Source organism: Dendrobates tinctorius, unplaced genomic scaffold (genome assembly GCF_039654945.1).
Source record: "Dendrobates tinctorius isolate UK_male_01 unplaced genomic scaffold, ASM3965494v1 ptg000014l, whole genome shotgun sequence".
In the NCBI taxonomy this organism is placed as follows: Eukaryota; Metazoa; Chordata; class Amphibia; order Anura; family Dendrobatidae; genus Dendrobates; species Dendrobates tinctorius.
Window position 1 is genome coordinate 16,076,021 of NW_027361682.1, and position 17,292 is coordinate 16,093,312.

The window sequence follows — 17,292 nt, forward strand, 5'->3', positions numbered from 1 at the left end:
AGCTCATGATGTAATTGGTATATTTTTGTTCTGCTTCTCTAGATATGAAATTCTCACCCCTAACGCCATCCCTAAAGGATTCATGGACGGGAAGCAAGCTTGTGAGCGGATGGTAAGGAAGATGTGACCGTAGCATAACTCTTTAGCCATAAGGCTTCCATACTCCTGATCGTTCTCCTTCCATTAGATCCGGGCTCTGGAGCTGGATCCAAATCTTTTCCGTATCGGCCAGAGTAAGATCTTTTTCCGTGCGGGTGTGCTGGCGCACCTGGAGGAGGAGAGGGACCTGAAGATAACAGATATTATCATCTACTTCCAAGCGGTGTGCAGAGGCTACATAGCCAGAAAGTGAGTAAAGATCGGGGGGGGGGGGGGGGGATTTAATACTGTGGGCGAAGCGGTAATGGATGAGCTACCATATCCACTTCTATAAAAAGTTGAAAGTCGTAGCCACAAATTTTGATTTTCACATTTTGCTTCTTGATTGTTTTTCGATCTTTTAGGCTAGTTTCACACTAGCGTTTGAGCGCAGCGACGGCCTGCGCACGGCCGCTGCTAAGCCCCGCCCCCTGCCGCGCCACCGGCACATGACGCTGCATGCGCCCTGCGTCCCCTATCTTTATCACAGTGGGCGCAGGCCGTGCGCAGTATGCGTTTGGTGGCGCATGCGCCTTTTTGACGGTGCGCCGACGCAACCAAACTGCAGCAGGTTGTGTTTGGCGCAGGTCGGCGCACCGTCAAAAGGACGCATGCGCCGCCAAACGCATACTGCGCACGGCCTGCGCCCCCCAGTGATAAAGATAGGGGGCGCATGCGCCGGTGGGCGGAGCTACCGGCGGAGGCTCGGCAGGGGGCGGGGCTTAGCGGCGGCCGTGCGCAGGCCGTCGCTGCGCTCATAAACGCTAGTGTGAAACTAGCCTTAGTTGGATGAAGCCCCCACTCCTAAAGGATCTCTGCATGCTTTACTGTTGTCAGATGCTAGACTCATGATAGTACTCGCCTTTTCTTTTCCGCACAATCATCCTTCTGGATGTCCAAAACGGTCTTAAGGGGGCTTCATCAGACAAAATAACTTTACCCTCATCCTCTGCCATCCAGTGACTGTACTTCTACAGAATCTGTCTGTCTTTGATCTTTTTTCTTGGAAAGAAGTGGCTTCTTTGTTGCCCTTCCTGACACTAAGCCACCTCCAAAATTCTTTGATTCACTGTGTGTTCAGATGCACTTACACCACCTGCTGCTGTCTCTGAGCAGGCTATATACTGGTGTGTAACTGAATCCTATTTAGGAGATGGCGCTGGCACTTTCTGGACTTTCTTGTGCGTCCTGAAGCCTTCTTCAGTAACTGAGCCTCTCACTTTGAAGTTTTTGATAATCCAATAAATGGATGATTTAAGGGCAATATTACAAGCAGCAATGTCCTTGCCTGTAAAGCCTTGGTGGTAAACATGGTTAACAGAAGGCAATAATTTCAATCATTCGCCTCCTTCTAATGCACCTGTCTGCTCTTATAATTCAATCATCAGGACAGATTGATATCAGTTTCCTTGCTCACACTTTTTTCTGAGCTAATGAGAAGATCACTGATGTGATAGAAACAGGTCATTTTCTGGCTGAAATTCACTGGAAATGTTTTTTGTCATGAAATTAATTTTTATGGCCAGGAATTACTTTAAAATGCACCTAATCACCATGCCTAGAGTTAATGCAAATTGCTACTGTAAAAAATTAAGACGCAAACTTTGTGAAAACCAGAATTTGTCGGTCTCAAATCATTTGGCCCCCACTGTATGTGGACCACATGTTTACTCAATATTGTCTTAATAAAACGTGGGTCCTTCCGCCATAGGGCCTTTGCCAAGAAGCAGCAGCAGCTTAGCGCCCTCAAGGTACTACAGAGAAACTGCGCTGCCTACCTGAAACTGCGGCACTGGCAATGGTGGAGACTGTTCACCAAGGTGAGTCCTGCACTGAGGTTCATTCGATCTCCCAGACATGGTCTCCAGGACCACCTTGTATTCACCCAAGGACAACTTCTTGTAGGTAAAACCACTACTTCAAGTGACCAGACAGGAGGAAGAACTTTTGGCCAAAGATGAAGAACTGTTGAAGGTCAAGGAGAAGCAATCTAAGGTGGAGGGAGAACTTGTGGAGATGGAGAGGAAGCACCAGCAGGTAAGTGAAGATCGGTCACCTGATTACACAATCAAGCCCATGATGGTCCAGTTATGATAGGGCCACTAGGAAGCAGGAGTCTCCTTCCGTTAATTCAAAGTCCTCTTCAGTTGGTAGAAGAGAAGAACATTCTCGCGGAGCAGCTTCAAGCTGAGACGGAGCTGTTTGCTGAGGCCGAGGAGATGAGGGCCCGTCTCGCTGTAAAGAAACAAGAACTCGAAGAGATCCTTAGAGATCTAGAAATCCGTATGGAGGAAGAAGAGGAGAGGAACCAGGTGCTGCAGAATGAGAAGAAAAAGATGCAAACCCACATCCAGGTATGAACCCCTAAGATCCGCGTCATTCATGCTGGTAAACCAGTCACACATGAGATGTTTCTCCTGCTCACTAGTTTATCAAACTTAGCATTTGGGGGCACATCAGGAACTTGGGCACTACTTGTTTCCCTCTTACAGGATCTAGAGGAACAGTTGGACGAGGAGGAAGCGGCTCGACAAAAGCTACAACTGGAGAAAGTGACCGCAGAAGCCAAAATAAAGAAGATGGAGGAGGATATTCTGCTGCTGGAGGATCAGAACTCCAAGTTTATAAAGGTGGGGGCATTACATGGAGGGGTCATTATTCAGATCCTGTAATTGTTCGTGTCGGTGGAGAAACTAAAGTTATTTTATTTTTATTATACTGATCTTAAGCTCTTAAGGAACAGCACCGCACCATTGTGGAGATCCGATGGTGTGCACACTGTCTTATTGCGCCGGCATTAGCAGCAGGACCACAGCAGTAATACACCTCCGTGCTCCTGCTGCAACTGCAGTGATTGGACGTGACTCTGATCCTGGCATGTTAACCCCCGAGATGATGCGGGTAATAGTAACCACAGCATCTAGGGTGTTTGAACAGGCAATCAAGACTGCAGCTTTTAGAGGGGCAATAAATTTAAATCTATTCTATTATTTCTAAGCACTGTTTTTCAGTGATTCCTTTGTGTCCCCGTTCATACTGCACCCACACACACAAATGATACACAATCTGAAAGGTAAACTTGCCCCCTTCAGCAAGAAAATAGCCAAACAAACCACAGTCATGATTTGATCACAAAATACAGTTGAAACATTAATTTTCATAAACCTGCAGTAAGGAAAAATGACCTGCAGGTGGCACCACAATACCCCAAAGCACACTACCACAAAGCTGCTCCACACACATATGATACACCATTTGAAAGGTAAACTTGCTCCCTTCAGCAAGAAAAGAGCCAAACCTACCACACATTCACGATTTTATCACTAAATACAGTTTAAACATTCATTTTCATAAACCTGCAGAAAGACACAATGACCTGCAGGTGGCACCTCAAATGGAAAACATTTTTTGGCCTCTACTTATCAAACCAATTTATTGTATTACCAGTCTACATATATAAATACCTGTCTGTGTTCATCAGCTCATGAATATACATTTACATTTGACCAGCTTGCTTTTTCTGAAATTGCCTGTGCCCCCGACGACCAATGTGCGAAAATTTTGCACGGGCCAAGCTAGTTATGGTAAAGATGAATATAAAAAGATTAATCTTTATGTTACCAATACACTAACGTGAAATCTACACTGTAAAAAAAAAAAAAGTTAAGACACCAAAATTGGCTAGTTATTAAAAAGTTCACCCAGTTCATATCCGCATCTGCCGTCACAATCTTGCGTTGTTTAGTTTACATTGGAGGACACTACACAGGGGATGAAAATGGATGTCAGCAGAGTTCTGGATGCAGCTTTTGATGTGAATAGAGAATAATGTCATGTTACTCAAGATCAGAGATAGATAAACAAAGGAAAACTATGAAGTTGCTGAAAGTTGTTGTTGTTGGTTTTTTTTTTTTTCTTTTTTTTTTATTATCCAGGAGAAAAAGTTAATGGACGAGAGGATTGCAGAATGCACAGCGCAGCTTGCTGAGGAGGAGGAGAAAGCCAAGAACCTGGCCAAGCTGAAGAACAAGCAGGAGATGATGATCACTGACCTGGAAGGTACCATTTTTCTCTGATTCATAGACCCATCATGTATTAGAATACCCTCTCCATTTTTATGTACCGTACCATACTGTCCCGTCCTCTGTTCCTTTTTTTAGAAAGGTTGAAAAAGGAAGAAAAGACCCGTCAGGAGCTGGAAAAGGCCAAACGGAAGCTCGATGGCGAGACCACCGACCTACAGGACCAAATAGCTGAGCTCCAGGCACAGATTGAAGAGCTTAAGCTGCAGTTGGCCAAAAAAGAGGAGGAGCTGCAGGCTGCATTAGCGAGGTGATATAAGTGATAGCGATCTACTACGTATACCGCACAACCAGGAGAATATCCTACTATACTCTGTCATACTATGGTCTTGATCTCTTCTCCATGGAGATGTTTCATAATTCTCTTATTTCACTCGTTCTCTGCTCAGAGGTGATGACGAAGTGGTTCAGAAGAACAACGCTCTGAAGTTGGTGCGTGAGTTGCAGGCGCAGATCGCCGAACTGCAGGAAGACCTGGAGTCAGAAAAGGCTTCCCGAAACAAGGCTGAGAAACAGAAGAGAGACCTAAGTGAGGAGCTGGAAGCCCTGAAAACCGAGCTGGAGGACACACTGGACACCACAGCCGCCCAGCAGGAGCTGAGGTAGCATCACTGGGCATGCAGGCATCGTCTGAGGGGTCAGCGGTATTATAGAGGGCCTTGGGGCTTGTGACGGCAGTGTACCCGCACCTGTGCTTGATGGACTTATGTCAGTGCTGGTGTCTCTCCTCTGCTTCATTCACCGACAGCAAGCGGAGATCTTTAAAAGACAGAGCAGCAATATGAAGTCTGTTTGAGATCTTGGAAAACGTCATTGTAAAAATGCTTAAGGTTTAATTTGTGCAAAAGTAAAAAAAAAAAAAAAAACACTTTACATTTTCCCTGGAGCTTTTTACAATGATGAACAAACCTCTGTGGGATCCATAAATGTTTGATAAGCAGGGGGTCTAACCTTTAGGACCCCTGCCAATTAACAAGATGAAGGGCCCATGCAATTGCCGCATTCCTTTCTTTTTCAACAGCCGATCAGCCACTTGAAATAAAATGTGTTTTCACTTGTAGGACCAAACGTGAGCAAGAAGTGGCCGAACTGAAGAAAAACATCGAAGAGGAGACCAAGAATCATGAAGCCCAGATCCAAGAGATGAGGCAGCGGCAGGCCACCGCCCTAGAGGAGCTGTCTGAGCAACTGGAGCAAGCCAAGAGGGTAAGAGGAGGTGACCACGGGCGAACTGGCCAAGCAACGTCTTCTATGTACCTTGAGATTGTAGAATCTACATTGCTCTATTTGCCTTGTAATTTGCCACAGTTTAAGGTGAATCTAGAGAAGAACAAGCAGAGCCTGGAGTCTGATAACAAGGAGATGGCCGGAGAAGTGAAGGTCCTGCAGCAGCAGAAAGCGGAGTCCGAACACAAGAGAAAGAAGCTGGAGGCACAAGTGCAGGAGATGCATGCCAAAGTGTTAGAAGGGGATAGGCTGCGGGCAGAACTGGGGGAAAAGACTAGTAAGCTCCAGGTACGGTCTTCAGCTTATAGGATGTAAGCCTCTGTTCAGTGGAGAAAAGTATAAAAAAAAACTGTAATACTGCACCTATGTATAAGGATATATTATACTGTCCCATATGTGCAAGAATATAACTACTATAATACTGCTTCCTATGTACAAGAATATAATTACTACAATACTGCTTCCTATGTACAAGAATATAAAAACTATAATACTGCCCCTATATACAAGAATGTAACTACTATAATACTGCCCCCTATGTACAAGAAAATAACTACTATAATACTGCCCTATGTACAAGAATATTACTACTATACTTCCCCTATGTACAGGAATATAACTACTATAATACTGCCCCCTATGTACAAGAATATAACTACTATAATACTGCTGCTATGTATAAGAATATAACTACTATAATACTGCCCCTATGTACAAGAATATAACTACTATAATACTGCCCCTATGTACAAGAATATAACTACTATAATACTGCCCCTATGTACAGGAATATAACTACTATAATACTGCCCCTATGTACAGGAATATAACTACTATAATACTGCCCCTATGTACAGGAATATAACTACTATAAAACTGTTTCTATGTACAGGAATATAACTACTATAAAACTGTTTCTATGTACAGGAATATAACTACTATAATACTGCCGCTATGTACAAGAATATAACTACTATAATACTGCCCCTATGTACAAGAATATAACTACTATAATACTGCCCCTATTTACAAGAATATAAGTACTATAATACTGCCCCTATGTACAAGAATATAAGTACTATAATACTGCCCCTATGTACAAGAATATAACTACTATAATACTTCCCCTATGTACAAGAATATAACTACTATAATACTGCTCCTATGTACAAGAGTATAACTACTATAATACTTCTATGTACAAAAATATAACTACTATAGTACATCCCCCTATGTACAAGAATGACTACTATAATCTATGTACAAGAATATATCTACTATAATACTGTCCCTATGTACAAGAATATAACTACTATAATACTGCCCCCTATGTTCAAGAATATAACTACTATAATACTGCCCCTATGTACAAGAATATAACTACTATAATACTGCCCCCTATGTACAAGAATATAACTACTATAATACTGCCCCCTATGTACAAGAATATAACTACTATAATACTGCCCCCTATGTACAAGAATATAACTACTATAATACTGCCCCTATGTACAAGAATATAACTACTATAATACTGCCCCTATGTGCAAGAATATAACTACTATAATACTGCCCCCTATGTTCAAGAATATAACTACTATAATACTGCCCCCTATGTACAAGAATATAACTACTATAATACTGCCCCTTATGTACAAGAATATAACTACTATAATACTGCCCCCTATGTACAAGAATATAACTACTATAATACTGCCCCTATGTACAAGAATATAACTACTATAATACTGCCCCCTATGTGCAAGAATATAACTACTATAATACTGCCCCCTATGTTCAAGAATATAACTACTATAATACTGCCCCCTATGTACAAGAATATAACTACTATAATACTGCCCCTTATGTACAAGAATATAACTACTATAATACTGCCCCCTATGTACAAGAATATAACTACTATAATACTGCCCCTATGTGCAAGAATATAACTACTATAATACTGCCCCCTATGTACAAGAATAGAACTACTATAATACTGCCCCCTATGTACAAGAATAGAACTACTATAATACTGCCCCCTATGTACAAGAATAGAACTACTGTAATACTGCCCCCTATGTACAAGAATAGAACTACTGTAATACTGCCCTCTATGTACAAGAATAGAACTACTATAATACTGCCCCCTATGTACAAGAATATAGCTACTATAATACTGCCCCTATGTACAAGAATATAACTACTATAATACTGCCCCTATGTACAAGATACTGTCCTCTATGTAGAATAATATAATTGCTGTAATGTCAGCAGTAATACTTTTAGCCTTATTTTTTTAGAATGAGTTGGAGAATGTTTCTAGTTTGCTGGAAGATGCTGAGAAGAAGGGTATTAAGCTGGTGAAGGATGTTGCTGGCCTGGAGTCACAGCTGCAGGACACACAGGTAGGAATATGGAAATTTACAATGTGACTCGGGGACCTTCAGATGCTTAAATGGCCACAGACAAGTTCCACCTTTCAGAATGACAGAATTTTTTTTTTTATTTCATACTTTTTTCTTTTTAGGTAGCTGTGTGGGTTTTGTTTTTACCAAAACAACTTATTTTTCATAGAGAGGAAAAATGACACATTATATATTTTTTTCAATAATCTAAACAATTTATAGTATTACTAGCAGTGATCTGAACGCAGAGGATTGTTTGATGACACAGATTATGTCCTCTCACCCTGCCACTCTCCGTGTCACATTTGGAAGGCCATGATGTCACGATGACATCGTGGGTTTCTATGGCAATGGCCCATATACAGGAGGGAAGCTCCCCAGATTCGGCTTCCACGACCTAAACACCATAAACTCTTAACTTAGCTGACTGTCACATTCGGAGTGTCAGGCCAACACAAAGTTAGGGTTTTACATATGGGGAGAGGGGGGGACATTGACAGCTAGGATGTATATGTCAGGAAAGAGTTAAATCTAACTATTAATTGTCCATCAGTTGCTCTTCAGGTTGTTTAACCTTTTTCTTTTCCCGGTAGGAGCTGCTGCAGGAGGAGACCCGACAAAAGCTGAACCTCAGCAGCCGCATCCGTCAGCTGGAAGAGGAGAAGAACAATCTGCAAGAGCAGCAGGAGGAAGAGGAGGAGGCCAGGAAAGCCCTGGAGAAGCAGATCCTCTCCCTCCAGGCGCAGGTAGTACCTCAGTCCTTGTAAGACATCAATGGGCCATACTGTAGTCTGATCTTGCACTGTTTCACCGTTTCTGCAGTTCTCGTAATTGACTGTCGTCCTCTTGCTTAGCTTACAGACTCCAAGAAAAAGGTGGAAGACGATGTGGGCACTATAGAGGGTCTGGAAGAGGTCAAGAAGAAGTTGCTGAAAGATATGGAGTTGTTGGGCCAGCGCTTGGAAGAAAAAGGACTGGCCTACGAGAAGTTGGAGAAAACCAAAAACAGACTTCAGCAAGAGTTGGATGACCTGATGGTGGACCTGGATCACCAGAGGCAGATTGTGTCCAACCTGGAGAAGAAGCAGAAGAAGTTTGACCAGGTGGGTCTTCAGTCACAACCCTGCAGATGGATGTCCTTCACCTTTTAGGCTATGACGTTTTTATCCTTTGTCACCGCTTCTAGCTCCTTGCTGAAGAGAAAAACATCTCTGCTCGATGTGCCGAAGAACGTGACAGAGCGGAGGCCGATGCTCGAGAGAAAGAGACCAAGGCCCTCTCTCTGGCAAGATCCCTTGAAGATGCACTGGAGGCTCGTGATGAGTTTGAGAGGCTGAACAAGCAGCTCAGGGCTGAGATGGAAGATCTCATGAGCTCAAAAGATGATGTCGGGAAGAACGTGAGCACGGCTGCAGCCATATTTAACATTTGTAGTCTAATTGCAGTGTTACAGCTGTTATCTCATCACCGCTCACTTTTGCAGGTCCATGAGCTGGAGAAGTCTAAGCGCACTCTTGAGCAGCAGGTGGAGGAGATGAGGACTCAGCTTGAAGAGCTAGAGGATGAGCTTCAGGGCACAGAAGATGCCAAACTCAGGTTGGAAGTGAACATGCAGGCCATGAAGGCGCAATTCGAAAGAGACCTCCAGGCGCGCGATGAGCAGAATGAAGAGAAGAAGCGTATGTTGGTGAAGCAGGTGAGTGGTATGCAGTTCGGTTTGGTACTTGGTGTAGTTGCCAGGAACAAGACATACATGAATGTATTTCTACATCTCGAAGGTGAGAGAAATGGAAGCCGAGTTGGAAGATGAACGCAAGCAGCGAGCTCTTGCTGTTGCCGCTAAGAAGAAGTTGGAAATGGATTTGAAGGATCTGGAATCACAAATGGAGGGGGCAAATAAGGGCCGGGAGGACGCAATTAAACAGCTGCGTAAACTGCAGGTAATGCTGCATAGTCATATGGACCTAACACCCGGCTAGGAAATGAAGGGTTGCCTTAATTATCTTCTCTATCTCACTAGGCGCAAATGAAGGATTACCAGCGGGAACTTGAAGAGGCGAGAGCTTCTCGAGATGACATCTTCGCTCAGTCAAAGGAGAACGAGAAGAAGTTGAAGAATCTGGAGGCAGAAATTCTCCAACTCCAAGAGGTAACTCATCACCACAGCGTGGACATATTACAGATGTGCTTCATTAGTTAACGGGTCAACCACGCTCTTACTAATATCCACAGGAACTCGCGGCTTCTGAGCGATCCAGACGTCACGCTGAACAGGAGAGGGATGAGCTGGCTGATGAGATCTCAAACAGCACCTCAGGAAAGTGAGTGCTTCTAACGTTAATTTTTTTTTTTTTTTTGTGTTTATCCTTCAGAATGGCAAGGTGCTTGATCGTGATTACAGGTCTGAGTGTTCGTTTGTATAAAACTGTCTATCACTGACAGGTCTGCCCTCCTGGATGAGAAGAGACGTTTGGAAGCTAGGATCGCCCAACTTGAGGAAGAGCTGGAAGAGGAACAAAGCAACATGGAGCTTCTAAATGATAGATTCCGCAAAACCACTCTCCAGGTGGGAGTATAAGCTTGGGCCCCAAATGATGGCCATAGCAGGGGGATGATAGTATGATTTGATGATACTTTATTGCCCTGGATAGAAGACAATTTGAATTAATAAGAGGCCATGTAAGTATCTGTGCTTATCTTACTGTCTTCATTGAGCACTAGGCCAAAGCATTACTTGCGAATATTCTCAACACTAGGATCAAGGATGCATGTGCAAGTAGAGCTCTAGGGGTTAAGGAGACGTGTAGAGTTAGAAACACGTTGATAAAATACATTTTCTTGGGTGCTTCCATGGGGGGACACAAAAACGATGGGTAATATGCTGCCACCTGGAGGCTGACAATAAGAATACATCTTAGAAAAAAGTCGTCCCCCTTCTTCCCTCCCCAGCAGGCTACACTTGGCCTTCTGACACCCAGCTATTCAGTGACACGGTCAGGTGTGCAGCTTTTCCCGTGTCCCACGGCTCCGTTCATATGTCCGGATGCTGCCTTTGTCATCCTGTTGGGCCCTTGAAGAAGCTGTGTCTCCTCTAGGGCTACGATTTCATGCTGGATTCGATCTCCTAATCCTGAACATCGGACTAAGCCAGGACCACGGCATGGCGCACTCTACCCGAATGATTGGAGTCTCCTGGGTCATACGCCACCAGGCTTTTATTCTTCTGCTCAGTAAGGCCACTTACTCCATCTTCAGTCCACCTCTTTGCCAGGCTCTTAGCTTTGCGTCAGCGGACGCAAATTTTGGAAGAAGGGATCTGCAAGTGTCAGTTGTTTGGTTGGGAACATCAGGAATTAATATTCCTCTTTCTGCAATATGGTTATTAGTTTTCCCAACCCAGGGACTGCTATAATTTCTGTGACCCCCCCCTGATAAAGCACCTGAGTAGGGTTTTTGGTACTCACTGTAAAAAAAATTTCGTTTCCTTCATTGGGAGATACATCACCTTCCCTGGTTTGGGTGGTTTGTTTTGCTTCACCTACTGTGTCAAGGATACACAGCCAGAGGGCGTCGCGCAGATCCCACCGCTGTTGCCACTTTGTCACAGATGACACCAGACAACCACATGCATCCCACCGCTGCCACGAATTTGTCAAGGGTACACAGCTGAGGGGGCGGGTGAGGGGAATTGCGCAGATCCAACCGCTGCCACCAATTTATTGGGGAAAGCACTCCACTACCTCCAATCATCGGGACAATACACACTTGACCAACGATCGATGGACTTGTCTACGGCTGTGTCCACTACTAAGCTGATTATTGGGAAACTCAGTGACTGTATAGTAGATTCACCACCGATTCCAACTCATTCAATATATGTAAGAAAACTGCTAGCTGCCACCACTCGCTTTACAGGCCAATTGGACACCCATTAAAGATAGCGTATGACTTCAGGGATGCAGTTTTTGGAGCAAGAGGAATCAAGCTATTAAATTTTTGTATAATTACTCCAAAAAGTAGGCAGTTTATAAAAATATACAAAAGATTTCACAAAGGCGACAAAACAGTACAGCAGATAAAATGACATAAAATAGAAAGGAACAACAAAAGAAAATGACTAAACCTGGGTCATGGGAGAAATGTCTGATTTATATAGGAAGAACTGCAGTGAAACATGGATAAATCCTACACAGCAATGTACGGTAACTTCCTGGCAGTGAACAATGAACATAATTGGCATTGGCTTTCTTTCAAATTAAAATGTTTATTGAAGGATTATATCATTTTCAATTACAAGGATACAAAATAGAATAAACAGGAGAACATCTGCATCAATATATCAAAAAATATATAAGTATTACGTCAAATAAAACATCAAGTTATAGAAAGAGAAAGGAAGGGGGACATTTTAAGCTATCAATATAGGTATTGGCTTTCTATTAACACAACTTACACCCACATACCTCCCATCTGGTGACTCCTAACAGGGATGGACTTCCGAGAACTACTGTATTTGGTGTCTTACCAACATTTTACAATATCTCTGCCCCTGGAGGGAGATATTACTGTCATCTTTCCTATCACAAATTATCTGTTTATAAATAGGAGACATGGCATAGATATTGTCATCCATCTTGTCAATATCCATTTGGTGAAACCCCGGCCATCGCCCAGCAATCATGCTTTGTGTTAGCTTTTTTTTTTATCGCATTTTCAAAAATATGACTTTGCTAACTATATTGACGCAGTACATAAAACCTCACTTCATTATTTCTAGATGTTAGATAAAAGATTTTACGTTTTCTTTTTACCTGGGGCTCTTACCTCTACCGGTCGTAAATCTGCCCTTCGCCACATTCTTGTGCATTCAAGCGAAGATTGGCCTCACATCTGCTAGCCATTAGGAATTTCCTTACCCTGGTTCCAAAGGAGGGGGTCAGCTGCAAAGGGGTAATGTAAAGGTAGCCTGTTAGATTGCAAGGTCTTTGTCAATTATGAAACTTATTATCGTTTTGCAATCACGTCTATAACATACTGCTTTTGCCCTTAACTGATTAGCTGTGTGTCGACTGCCAAAGGTGCAGTGTTTGGGAGGAGCCAAATATTTTCTGAGATCTATTCTTGGTGTCAGTCTCCAGGTGTCCGCATATAACCTATGGTTTCTTTGACACCTATAATGTTTAAATTAGAGAAATTACAGGGAGTACCAAAACTTTTCTTTATTTCCCCCAAAAAGTGGACCGAGCTGGATAAACATCCCCCCCTTCATTATTGGCTAATGCTCAACAATCCAGCTGTCTTAGATCCTCAATCATCCACATTAAATGCATAGTGAGCTGATGTATTTTCCTTTACATTCTTTTCTAAACAATTCCATTCCTAGGTGGACACGCTCAACGCTGAGCTTTCTGGGGAGCGCAGCTCAGCCCAAAAGAGTGAAAATGCTCGGCAGCAGCTAGAGCGTCAAAACAAGGAGCTGAAAGCCAAACTCCAGGAGCTGGAGGGAACTGTGAAGTCCAAATTTAAAGCCACTATTGCCACCCTTGAATCAAAGATTGCACAGCTGGAGGAGCAGCTGGAACAGGAGGCCAAGTAAGTATCCGAGTGATGTGGTTGTGCGTCGATCTAAAGAAAGACTACTTGTCCATAACATATGACCTATGTTCTGCCTCTCCCTGCAGAGAGCGAGCCGCATCTAACAAGCTGGTGCGCAGGACAGAGAAGAAGCTAAAGGAAGTGTTCATGCAAGTGGAAGATGAACGGCGACATGCAGACCAGTACAAAGAACAGGTCCGGGTCCAGATGTTAATCAATTATTAGGTTTAATGCCTATAGGGCACTACTGAAATAAATCCCTGGTTAATTCTCTTATAGATGGAAAAAGCCAACGTGCGCATGAAACAACTGAAAAGGCAGCTGGAAGAAGCAGAAGAGGAAGCCACTCGTGCGAATGCCTCAAGGCGAAAGTTGCAGCGGGAGCTGGATGACGCATCAGAGGCCAATGAGGGTCTGATCCGTGAAGTGTCCACCCTGAAGAACAGGCTCAGGTGGGCAAAATGGCTCACTAAAGGGGTTGTCCTGCTTTATGATATTGATGAGGCCATGACTGCAAAATAGGTGCTGTGGTGACCATAAACAGAGTATAAGCAACCCAACTCTCCCATTTAATACGCCTTTTTGGCTCATGGGGAACTTATTTGTTTTTAAAAAATATGATAAGGGGCTGTTGGAAACCAGTTGTTGAAGTAGATAAGTGTTCTTATGGGGAGTCTGTCCCCCCTCCAGTTTTAAACTAAACAGTCCTGTAAGAAACTTGGTCTTATAAAAATCAGACCTGCAGTATAGATTTCAGAATTTTTTTTTTTGTTTATATACAAGTGAGGTCTCCTCTGTGCACCCCCCCTGGTGGGGCTTAGGGCTCCTTGGTGCACCCCCTAGTGGGGCCTGAGACTCCTCATTGCACCATTCCATCCTCTCAATCAGCATCCCTTTAGTTTAAATAACAGCACCCAGTTGCTTGGAACGGGTCCTGCCTGAATTAAATCCCCGTCTTTGAACTTCTGCACTAGACAGGAGCCCAACGAATGTGAGCACATATTGTCAGTGGTGGGCACGCTCTCATGCCATTCCTGTAGGCAGGGCCGGCTTTAGGCAAAGTGGGGCCCTGGGCAAAAGTTTACAGTAGGGCCCCAAATGCTCACATATTGCACCACCACAAAGAAACATTTCTGTTGTATTTACATGTGCTGAGTTCAGGTCGTTCAATATTGTCGATCACGCTCATTTAAGTCGTTCAACGCTTGTTTCCCTGCCTCTCTACTCCGGCTGAGGAGCAATGATAGGGTCAGATATTCCTTGAAACAGTATAATGCAGCCCCACACACAGAATAATGTAGCCCCCTCATAGAGTATAATGCAGTCCCCTCATACAGGATAATGCAGCCCCCCCCACACACACACACACAGTAGAATGCAGCCCACAAACACAGTATAGTGCAGCTCCCCCCATACACAGTATAATGCAGCCCCCACATACACAGTATAGTGCAGTTCCCCCACGAACAGTATAATGCAACACACACACCTTGGCTCTCCTTGTTCCCCCTCTGCTCTGGCTTCTCCAGTGCGTCTCATCAGCTCCCCTGCTGGCACACACTGAGTCAGAGGCACAGGGGGAGTGATAAGAGAGGAAGCTCCATTTGACGCTCTCTTCTCATTCACTGCTTTAAACTGCGTCTTTGATGCCGATAAGTTGAATGCGGGTTGGGTGACACCTGTCCCCATAACGGCCGCGTGGTGTGCCGCTATTTAGCGGCATGCCACTGGAGGAGCGGAGGTCCTAGGCAGCTGCCTGGTCTGCCTGTCCCAAACACCGACCCTGCCTGTAGACAGCAAGCTGCCACTGCAGACATGAGAGGTATGAAGGGTGCACATGCACGGACACTGTGTGCGCGCTCACTGGGCTCCTCCTGTAAGGCAGCGGATTCATTTCAGACACCACTTCATACTGGGTAAGGGGAAATGCCCGATATGGAGGGGGCAGAAAGGTGCATAAGTAGCCATCACTTGCATATGAAATAAAATCTTTAGTTTTTCCAGAAAAAAAGGGAACTCTATACTTACAGGTATGAGATTTATATGGCCCAATAACAGTTTAAGTAGTTATATGGCCCAGTAACAGTATAAGTAGTATATATTGAGTTGGGGGAGGGGGGGCCATGACAGACTTCCTGAAATGTAGAGCCTCTTTAAATGTAAATACCATAACCATGTTCTCTTGTAGGAGGGGTGGTCCCAAGACTTCTTGAAATGTAGAGCCTCTTTAAATGTAAATACCATAACCATGTTCTCTTGTAGGAGGGGTGGTCCCATGTCTTTCTCCTCAACAACGTCTTCAAGCCGTTCTGGTCGCCGCCAGCTCCAGATAGAAGGTGCGTCCCTGGATCTTTCAGATGATGAAACGGAGAGTAAAACCAATGAGGTCAACGAGACATCAGCTTCTTCCCCAGCCGAGTGACTTCCCTCCCCAACATTCCTCAGCCCGAATCTGGGCCGCCTAGGGAGCAAGAATGAAGGGACATGAAACTGCACCAAGGGATCAGCCGGTCTGGAGGAGTCTGTATCGCACTTCTCTCCAGCTTTGGTCTCTCTATTGCTAAATCACAAATCCATTTCGAATCGGTTTCCTGCAGAATGTTATCTATTTTTGCCGAAACTGATGAAACTTTCTCTCCCATACACAGAAGGCAGGCATCAGAGAAGATTTACTTATTCCGACTCTACATTTCCTATAAAGGTGTCTGTTTTAAGACTTTTCTTTTTTTGCTTTCTTTTTTCTTTATAACATCATGTGGCTAAAAAAAAAGAAAAAAAATAGCCTACACTACAGGTCCATATCCCCACATGGGCGACGACGGGGGTGAAGGGAAGATGTGCGATTCCTGCCCCATTTTGCATGTTGTATCTGGTATCTCTCTTTTCCAGTCTGTGGTGGACTGCAGAACAGAAGTTTCATGACTAAACTGTGAATTTACCAGATTTATAATTTTTCATTAACTGAAGGTTCCTGGATCGGGCACGGACTGTCTGTTTTTTGCTCCCGGCACCAGCTATTCTACATCATGCCAACACTGTGACATTGGTCTTCTGGGTAAATTCTATCCAAAATGCATTTCAATTAGCAATCAGCACTTTGTTCAGATCCCACTTGCAATTTTTAAAAACCTGAAAAAAATTATTTAATGACATAAACGGTGCCTTAGACACTTAGTCAATTGAGAATATTAAAATACATATCCACTTCTCGCAGCAGATTGTATGAGATTATTACATGACTGTGCATTATATCACTAGGAAGTCCAGTTCAGAAGTCAGTATTACTCAGAATATGTGCTGGAAATATCATGGTTTTTTTTTATTTGTATTAAAAGCTTCATTCTCTACAGGATTAAGGAGAGAGGTGTTGTCTTGTCTCTTCCTTGACCTATGAGGGTTAATACAGGTTATCTCTGTGTGCGCATAAAATGTCTGTCTTGTTATATATATAAATATATTATTTTTTTTTTTTACCACATAACAGCTGCCGAAATCACCTGCCCATCCCCTGGGATCTCCCTTTTCCCCATCACCCCCGTGTATATCCCATATTTCTAGACAAAGAATTTTGTATGACAATAAACGTATTCATTATAGAATTTGCTTCCTCTGCCTCTTATTTCAGAAAACATTAAGTACCGTCCACGTGCAGTATTGGGTGGTTGGTGATGGGCTGCAGAGCCACTGTTGGCAGAAATTGCTAGTATGATGAGATTTTCTTATTCTTTGTCTTGTTCTTTGCTGGCCGTCAGCTTGCGGCGGCAGAAAGCTTCCTCTTGCTGTTCCATCTCCATTAGAACTTCATGGGTGGCAGCTTGCTGTGAAAGAAAGCTTCCTCTCAC

General features: G+C 43.7%; 1 protein-coding gene across 2 annotated transcripts in view; it reads left to right on the forward strand.

The window, feature by feature from the left end:
- Positions 1-17,049, forward strand: part of MYH10 (myosin heavy chain 10) — an 84,279-nt gene extending 67,230 nt beyond the window's left edge. For both annotated transcript variants that reach the window (XM_073559680.1, XM_073559681.1), the window contains 24 exons: positions 43-112; positions 188-348; positions 1,850-1,958; positions 2,044-2,175; positions 2,286-2,492; positions 2,631-2,768; positions 4,074-4,197; positions 4,299-4,470; positions 4,610-4,822; positions 5,282-5,426; positions 5,529-5,735; positions 7,751-7,855; positions 8,449-8,601; positions 8,710-8,958; positions 9,042-9,254; positions 9,339-9,551; positions 9,634-9,795; positions 9,876-10,004; positions 10,088-10,176; positions 10,298-10,421; positions 13,239-13,447; positions 13,537-13,645; positions 13,730-13,902; positions 15,713-17,049. In XM_073559680.1, the coding sequence (XP_073415781.1) occupies positions 43-112; positions 188-348; positions 1,850-1,958; positions 2,044-2,175; positions 2,286-2,492; positions 2,631-2,768; positions 4,074-4,197; positions 4,299-4,470; positions 4,610-4,822; positions 5,282-5,426; positions 5,529-5,735; positions 7,751-7,855; positions 8,449-8,601; positions 8,710-8,958; positions 9,042-9,254; positions 9,339-9,551; positions 9,634-9,795; positions 9,876-10,004; positions 10,088-10,176; positions 10,298-10,421; positions 13,239-13,447; positions 13,537-13,645; positions 13,730-13,902; positions 15,713-15,872 (3,766 nt within the window). In that variant the 3' untranslated portion in view covers positions 15,873-17,049. The remainder of the gene's footprint in view (positions 1-42; positions 113-187; positions 349-1,849; positions 1,959-2,043; positions 2,176-2,285; positions 2,493-2,630; positions 2,769-4,073; positions 4,198-4,298; positions 4,471-4,609; positions 4,823-5,281; positions 5,427-5,528; positions 5,736-7,750; positions 7,856-8,448; positions 8,602-8,709; positions 8,959-9,041; positions 9,255-9,338; positions 9,552-9,633; positions 9,796-9,875; positions 10,005-10,087; positions 10,177-10,297; positions 10,422-13,238; positions 13,448-13,536; positions 13,646-13,729; positions 13,903-15,712) is intronic.
- The last annotated feature ends 243 nt before the right edge of the window (positions 17,050-17,292 follow it).